Source organism: Octodon degus, unplaced genomic scaffold, assembly GCF_000260255.1.
Source record: "Octodon degus isolate 3935 unplaced genomic scaffold, OctDeg1.0 scaffold00004, whole genome shotgun sequence".
In the NCBI taxonomy this organism is placed as follows: domain Eukaryota; kingdom Metazoa; phylum Chordata; class Mammalia; order Rodentia; family Octodontidae; genus Octodon; species Octodon degus.
The window spans coordinates 35,340,716-35,349,464 of NW_004524580.1; the positions used below are offsets into that span (position 1 = coordinate 35,340,716).

Sequence of the window (8,749 nt, forward strand, 5' to 3'; positions counted from 1 at the left end):
GGCTAAGTGGCACAGGGCATGTTCCACAAACCACTAAAGGCATCGTGGCTACCACATGCTCCTGTCCCAGCACAAGGGCCACCAAGGAACTGGTTCTCAGCGGGGAAGGACACCAGGCCTCTGGCAGTGCATGGCTCAGCTCTGCCGGCCCAGCTGTGGGAACGTGGCGAGGCAGCCACCGGTATCTCAAGGCAGGCAGCGGGACACAGCACAGCGTCCTACAGTGCCTGCAACCACGCCGTCCACATAGCAAGGATCTGTCCAGCCACGGTGTCCAGTCAAGTCCGTCCCTCCACGGGGGGGGGGGGGGCAGTGTTCCTTCTGCCCCAGGGAGTCCCTACAGGGTGTTCCAGGACCCAGGCCACCCAGCCAGCCCCTCAGCACGAGCACCACAGGGCCAACAAAGTGACCAAAGCACCAATCAGCTCCCCCTAGGCGTGGCGCCAATCCAAGCAGGGCGGAACCAGCCTGCGGGCCAGCGCCGTCAGCCAAGACTTTGCAGAGTAGACAAGAAAGGAAACAGGCTTCTTCCCGGACCTGGGGCTCTGCAGTTTGTTTCCTGCCCAGGCCTTCCTCTGGTCCCCGGCTCCTCACCCCACCTCCCCAGGATGACCCAGCATCCACCCCTCCCAGCATCCACAGGAGCTGTATACCACAAGAACCCCCCAATTCAAGGAGCAGACAGCAGACAAACGTTAGAGAAGCATTCCAGCAGCAATCTGCAAGGAAGGTTCGCGACTCTAACCTTGCCAGAGTCATGTGCATTTCTCACAGAAGGGCGAGCAGGTCACAGGAGCCTCGGGAGGTCAGCACCCTACAGAGCACAACTCTGCACAAGTGTACCGCCGACAGCGAGCAGAAGACCTACGGCACAGCAGACACCTGGTGCTCTGGATTTAGCGCTCTGGCTTTCATTATCTCTTCCTGAAATTCTCAAGGATGCGCCAAACACTTCCTGCTCACCTCAGCCAACGGCCCAGACACAGCAAGGCGTCTACCAAGAGCATCTACGGCAGCAGCAGGGATGCAGGGACCCTGCGTCACACAGCCTGAGGCGCGGGCCGTGGAGGCCGAGACCCTTCCCCCCATCCAGCCCTCCCAGTGCTCCAGAGCCCGAGGGCAGGCGCCTCTCCCTTCCCCAGCTCAGGGATGAAAGGAAAAGCTCACAGAGTAATGCTAATGAAATAATACCGTCCTCTGGCACCTGCGAGGCTGCTGATTGTAGATCCATCAAAACACTTTCAGGAGAGAGCCCAGCTGTCAGGTCGCTTTTGTAAGTCAGGTCTGGACTTCAGCCATGGGAAGATGTGGGAAACACTACAGTACAGAATGAGATGATGCATGCCAGCCCCTGGCGAGGCTGATGTGAGCTCCACATCTTACTCCCCCAACCCCACGGAGAATGAGAATGACGGGGTGGCAGCAGAGGGCTCCGCAGACCTGGGCCTCCAGAGTCCAGCACGTCCTGTTAGGACTGGGTCCCCACCCCACGTTCCCAGGGAACCCTTCCTGGCTGCTCCCCAGATGCCCCACCCTGAATCTTGTGGGTGTGGAGACCATGGTGGGTGGGGACAAGGTGACTGGGATGTGAATGGCAGCAGGTGACTCCGCGTGGCGCTTGCCTGGCCCAGGCCTGTCTGGCCACATTTCATATACTCAGTGCTGTGTGTGGAGGGTCCACCTGATGAAAGCCTTGGGGCCCAGGGTAGGGACATGGGGGACCCTTGAAGAGGCCTCCAGGGAGGTCCCCCGGCAGCTCCTGGAGGCAGCTCCCCGGAAGTCCCTGACTTGTGTCTCCTCTCGGAGGCCAGCTAGGTACAGCCTGTCCCAGCCCAACTTCTGCTGCTCCCGGCTGGAGACAGTCGCTCGATCCTCATGTGCTCTAGCTACTGTGGTTCAGGGGTGGCGCTGCCAGTACTGCACCTCCTGTGTGCTGCACGAACTGCCTTTCTCTGCAAGCAACTGTTCAGAGCAAGTCAAACTTCAGAGAGTGGATGGACGCACAGCCCAAGGCTACTCTGATGCTTGGTCACCCAGGTGCCCCCTGCCAGCCCCTGGTGTGGACACCTGGCTAGGAGGGGTCATGCCCACCCCACTTGGCAGTGAGCCTGCACACACACGCTCAGGCTCCTCTCCCGGGGCCTGGCCTGTGGCCTCCAGAGGGCCATGCGCCTGACGGAGGCACACTGGGCTGAAGCCTGGTGACAGCCAGCCAGCTCCCTCCTCTGCCCAGGTCCCAAGAGGCCCCGATACCAGAGGGGAGCAGAGGCTGGGGGAGGGGTGATTTCAATGGGGGAGAGAACACTGGAGGCCTGGAAAGGAAACCAGGGCGGAAGCTATTTTTATACGGAAAAGCTGCCCCTTTTTCATGGAAAGGAACCCCAGGGAGACACCCCCAGCCCAGACGCTCCCCAGAGGCTGCGATCTGCAGGGCCTCCACCGTCCCAGACGCCCTTGCCGGCCGCTCCTCTGGCCGCTCCTCCGCTGTGCTGCGCACCCCCAAGCCAGCACCCGCCGCTGCTGCTCCCGCTCTGCCCCAGGCCCCTTCGGGCACACCGCCTCCCTGGCCCCGCCTCCACCCTGCGGGTTCAGTCACCCCACAGCGGCAACTGTGGCCCAGAAGTTCCAGCGCTCGGCAGTGCCCACGTCTGGATGGCATGCCACGCTGCGCCTCTGGAGGCAGCTGGGGCGAAGGTGCGAGCCCATCGGGGCCCTGAGGAAGGGCTACGTCCACGCGACGCCCAGGGCAGGGCTGCGCACGCTGGGGCTGCCCTAATTCGCGGCTGCTGTTAATGTCTATGTCTACTTCGTACATCACATGTGGCCACACGCCAGGGCCCACGAGCCACCCAGACTTTGCAATGATGCAAACAGCCCTCGGGGGCCGGCTGGCCACCACCACCCCAGGTGTGTGGGGAAGGACAGCAGTGCGGGCCCAGGACGAGGTGCGGCTCCAGGCACTCCATGGGATCTCAGGAGCCTGCAACGGGGAGGGGCTTGCGGGTCCCACCTCCACTCACAGCGGAGGAGAACGGAGAAGCTGGCACATCACCTGGCGCCCAACTTGCCCTCCAACCACCGTGGGGAGCCCACCTCCACTCACAGCGGAGGAGAACGGAGAAGCTGGCACATCACCTGGCGCCCAACTTGCCCTCCAACCACCGTGGGGAGAAACCTGAAGCCAGGGTCCCTGGGGCCGCCCGGTCCTCTGGCTGCCTCCCTCTGCCTTACCCTGAGCCCCGATTTTCCAGGCCACCACCCAGCGACACAGCACTTGTCCCAGACCAAGGAGCGTGTGCTCACCTTCTTACCAGGAGGACGTGTGAGTGGAGGGCAGGAGGAGGAAGTGAGGGACACACTGAGAGGAAACAAGGAAATCAGCTCCGCCTTCCAGGAGGGGGCTCTGAAAGTGGGTTCGGGCGCTGCTTTGTTTTGGTCTTAAGGATAAGTAGAGCACTGAGACTTACTTTACGCAGGTTTAGAATGACCATTTGGGGTTCAGGCTTTGTACGGCAGAGGCCAAGTTCAGAGGAAATCGAGTTTAAAGGAAAGTAGTTATTCTTTATGTTTAAGATGCCCCAGTCCAGCCCAAAGGTAGACAGACGGAGCCATCAACCACCACACTGAGTCGGCAAGTCTCTTTCCGGGAGGCACGGTTCTCATCTGTGCATTTGTGCCCTTTTATCCTTCTTCCTGTGTTGGCATTTACATTTTTAAGTGTGACGAGCTGCGTGGCTTGAATTAGCTGACTCAGCACGCGCAGTTTCCTTTGTACCTGGTGGGCTCCATGTGAGGCCCTACCAGGCCTTGGCTCAGGTGTGGCCCACCTGTCTCACCTCATGAAGCACAGGTACAGCAGGCAGGACACGCGGGGCTAGGTGCAGCCCGTGGTCCCCAGCACAGCCTGCCTCCTCAGTGCTTGCAGGGGAAGAGGAGGAGAAGGGGACCAGCGCTGCTGAGAGGCAACCTCAGAGCAAGTGAGCGTGACGAGGGCCACTCAGGCTGCCGGTTACACGGACCTGTCTCGCTCACAGCAGAGGTGGGGAAAGACAAGGGCTTTACGTCTGCACATGGAGGTGTGGGACTGGTGATCAGGGAGTGGGGACCTCAGCCTGTAGGACTGGGGCAGAGGCCACCAGAGTGACGCTCCCTTCAGAGCTGCCCTTACTGTCCTCACTGGACCCCAGGCGGGGACAGACTCAGGGCTGCACCTCCCTACTTCTCTGTCAAAAGATGTCCCCAACGGCACCCTGGCCAGCCTGACCTCCCCTAGGCTCCCCTTACCCAGACCACCAGTGGGGCTGTGTATGGTGTCCAGAGGCCCAAGTGGAGTCGAGGGCTCAGCAGTGTGGACTCTGGGTCTGTTATCACCACACTGGGCAACTGCAGCCAAGCCACGGGACAGGCCTGTGGGCCTTTGGAGGCACTGTGGAGCACTGGGTGGCTCCACACACCTGCCCTCCAGGTGACAGTGCTGGGCAGCTCCACACACCTGCCCTCCAGGTGACAGTGCTTAGCGGCTCCGCACACCTGCCCTCCAGGTGACAGTGCTGGGCGGCTCCGCACACCTGCCCTCCAGGTGACAGCACTGAGCGGGGCTGGAACTCCTGCTTCTCACTCCTGGGAAGCCCCTCTAGCCTTGGCCTCTGTCCTCAGAACACCTGTGACCCAGGGCCCACTTCCCCTTGCCCTGCTCACAGGCCACCCACGGTTGCTGCCTTTGCTCCTCCTGCTCAGAAGACGCTGCGCCCATCCTCAAGAGCTGTGCAACTCGGAGCTGCGCTGCCCCCTCGACCTTGTCCCAGAGTGACGGCCTAGGAGGAGCCCACCCGAGCAGCGGATGCTCCCTGCCAGGCCACGAGGATGACATGAGCTTGTTCACAGGGTGTTCGGCGGAGTGGCTGGCGCAGAGACTGGCCACTAGCCAGGATTCGCTGCAGCGAGCCATCTGGCCCCAAGAGTCCCGCTGGCCCGAAGGCCCAGTGCATGGCTGTGAGGTGGCCGCGCCACACCTGCACAGGACCAGCACCGGATGCCACGCACACGCTCTTCTTCCAGGGAAGCCTCTGTCCCTACAGATCAGAAGCCTCCCTCCAGCCAGGATGTGCTCTGGCATTCTGGTTGAGGGGAGGTATGGAATAGACAGAGACTGGAAAGCGTAACCTCCGTTCTTTTCATCTGTTTTCTCAGAAACATGAGCGTGGGCACGGGAACACCACCGGATGTTTGCTGCTGCTGAAAACGGCTGCATCAGCTTCCTGTGAGGTCTGCTGGGGTCTACCTACCTTGTCTGGCAGGGGCTGCATTCACACAATTTTAGGTAAAACAGCATCTAATATATTCCCCCGCTTTGTGGGGCCTCAAATGTGGTGGAAATAAACATCTAGAAAAATGAGCACCGTCTTAGCTACTTTTCTCTCATCGCAGAGACAAAATATCTGACTCCTAAAGTTAAAGAGGTGAAAGCTTAGTTTGGCTCACAGTCTGCAGCGTTTTCAGTCCCATCATTCGGTCGGCACCAAGGCAGGGCCGGGCACTGCAGAGGGGAGACGTTCATGGTGGGCAGGAAGCAGCACAGCACACACAGGGGACAAGGTGACCCTCTCTCTGTCCCTTATGCTGCGTCCAGGCTACAGGATTGGGGCGGTGCCAGTCCAGTCGAACTGACTCGGTAACCATTCACCCTTAAGCCCACAGCCTTAATCCTAGCATTGCATTCAAGCGCACTTGAGGTCCAGCAGCCCCTGGGAAAGCCACCTGCGACGGCACACAGACATCTGGACACAAGCTGCAGCCAGCACTCCACACAGCACGCTACTGCGGCTGCCTGCATTCGAGCAAGGTCACTGCCCTGACCTTAGCACACTCGCTCAGCCTCAGGGTGCCCCAGTGCAGGAGGCTGGGCCCGCCGCCGAGCAGCACGAGCCCTGACCCCGCCTACTCCTTCCATGATACGGGGGTACAGCCATGGCCGCTGGTGTTGCTGCTGTCGGCCACACAGCCCACCAGCACTGCTGGCAGCAGAGTGGGAAAGGTTTACAGCTGCTGCTGCCAGGCCGCGCATGGCCTCGCGGTTCTGCTGAGTGGTAGTCACCAGGGAGACTGAGTGCGCGGGGCACGGGCTGCCGGTGCCGCCTCAGCCCATGAAGTTTACAAGGGCACCTTAGGGCAACAGCAGCTGGGGAAGGAGAGGCAGAAACAGGACCCCGCTGCGGGGACACCGGGCCGAGGCAGTGCCCCGGGGAGCTGGGATGGACGCCCAAGGTCCTGCTGGTCACCCTCCAAGCACAGCAGGGGCACCTGAGGAAGGCGACTTGTCCGAGAATAGTGGGCCTCTTTCTCCCAGAGCACAGCCTCCCTACTCCCAAGGGAGCTCGGGCTGTCTTGTGGTGGCGTCGCCCCTCCAGGACGGGAGCCAATGCTCCCATCCCCTGGTCCCTCAGAGCCGGAGCCAGTGCCCAACACCCAGGAGGTTTGCTGTAAACACCTGCTCAGGAAACGCACCATCAAGCACTGAATATCAGCATACAGTGTGAATAAAATCCCACGTAATTAAAGAAAAACTGTCTCCAGTGAGCTCAGCATGATTAGAATGAGAGATGGAAGCTGAAGCGCCCGCAGGGAAGGAGCACAGGCTGCTGCCAGAGCCTGGGTCAGCCCGGCATCTCTGAGGCGGAATCAAAGGGCTGACCCGGGACTCGGTGAGGACACGCTCGCCTCTGGACGCTAAACGGCGCCTTCATCACATCTTTATCCGGCTGAACAAGGAATGCTCGCCTGCTGCTGACCATGGAGCGGTCCTGGGGTCCCAGCATCATCGCCTGGCTGCTGGCAAATTTCTCCCCGAGTCCAGAGCTAAGAAGACCCCAGGGAGACGCAGGCAGTGACCTGGGGAGGCAGGACACACAGGCGGCTGGCAGGAGTATTGTGCGATTTTTGAAAATTAGTGAGCGGTATGTTACCCTCATAAGACAAGGAGGCTTATTTCTTTATAGTCCAAACGACCTTCTAAATCGGCCTGTGTGCGCGGGGATCCAGCCCACCAGCCGACTCACGGCCTCCGCAGGTCGCTGTCACGCAGCGTGCAGCAGTGGCAGGCGCTACAGTAATGGCTAAGAAACGTCCCTTGGAGCCACACATAGGTGCCTCAGTGGAACAACAATCCAGAATGCTAATGAAAGCAAGAGCCAAGAGCATCTGCAGCCCTCCAGAATCAATACCCATTTCTCCTACCTCAGAGGCGTTCTTGGCAATCAGATAAAAAAAGAAAACCAATAAATGCACACAAGTGCGCCAACACTCAGTCAGATGCAAACAAAACATACACATTTGATGTTCACTGGCTACAAAGGATCTTCAGCTGGGCTCCCCATACGGCCGAGACCTGATCCCTTCACTCACTGCAGAAGCACAAATTCCACTTTGACTCTAACTTGCTGCAAATTGAAGCAGAGCTGGCATCTAACCATATTTGCAATTCCCTGCTGACTTTTCTGAATTTTGACTGAACTCATCTCTAAAAAACACACAACCGCCGTGGCTGGCACGCTGACCCTGACAAAAGGAGCCGTCCTCACCTTTGAACTTGTGGAACACGGCCCACAGCTCCGCCACATCTGTGGCAAAGGTGATGTCGGTGTCCAGGACGATGACTCGCTCCAGGCTGGCAGGCAGCGTCTTGGTGAGGACGAGTTTCATGAGGCCGTAGATCCCGGAGTAGTGCTTGTTGGGGATCCAGGACACTTCCGACTGGCGGGCAGGGCCGGGAGGGAGTGGAGAGAAGGGAAATCGCTGTTAATCTCAGCTGCACCATAGTAAACCACCATTATAGATCTAAAAAGTATCCAGCGCAGATGTATTCAATAAACAAGATTTGTTCATATGAAATTTTGGGGAAGAAAATGTATCTGATTCAAGGGGACGAAAAGTAACAGTTATGAAATAAATTATCACACACAAGCAAAGCTCAAGCTGTGACTTAAAAGAACTATTAGAGGAACTCACGCAGCGCCACTGGAGAAAAGCAGATTCGCATGGAGACGACACCAGGCACAAGCTTTGGGCCACACTGGGGGCGCCTTCTGCAACTAGGACCTGCGTGTTCCCAGGTGGGTGCACTTCCCTCAGTTACATTCTGTCCGGTCGGCAGAGGTCACAGAGAGCCCTGGCTTAATGACGGCGTCTGTCCCAGGACTAGGCTGCTAGACGGGCTGGCCACCTGAGGCGGCCCTGCGTGTCGTGCGCACGTCGCCGTGCTCGGAACAAAGGAGTGGGCAAAGCAGCCTCCACCTTGCTTGCCTTATTTATCTCCCTAACTCCCCAGGCGGCACAGTGACGCCTGACGGGGCAGACGGTGGGGCCGCACGACACGCACATGGCCACCTGGCCACGGCCACAGTGCTGTGCTGCAGAAGTCACCACCAGGCTGCTGCCTCGCATGTCCTGCGGCCCAAGTCCACGTTGTTCTGCAGACAGGGCATCCAGCAAGACGAAGCCCGCCGTCGACGGCGTCTCCCTGCTGATGTTTATCATTACCGCAAAGCCACGCTGGATGGGAATCCCCCAGCTGTCTTTCTGCTCTGAGGCAAATGCACCAGGAGGGCCCTGTCATAACCCATACGACACTCTCCCCCGGACAGAACAGGGTCACAAGAAGGGGAGTAAAGGGCATGCCAGGATGTCCACCCCGTGACCCCCATGGCCCAAAACAGAGCATCCAAAGCCATAGGTGGCTGGGGTCAGCAGGAAG

The 8,749-nt window shown here is 59.3% G+C and overlaps 1 protein-coding gene across 1 annotated transcript in view; it reads right to left on the reverse strand.

The window, feature by feature from the left end:
• The window catches only part of Large1 (LARGE xylosyl- and glucuronyltransferase 1), a 339,499-nt gene that overhangs the window by 126,409 nt on the left and 204,341 nt on the right, over positions 1–8,749 (reverse strand). The window contains exon 6 of the mRNA XM_004623936.2: positions 7,578–7,749. Coding sequence (XP_004623993.1) covers positions 7,578–7,749 — 172 coding nt within the window. The remainder of the gene's footprint in view (positions 1–7,577; positions 7,750–8,749) is intronic.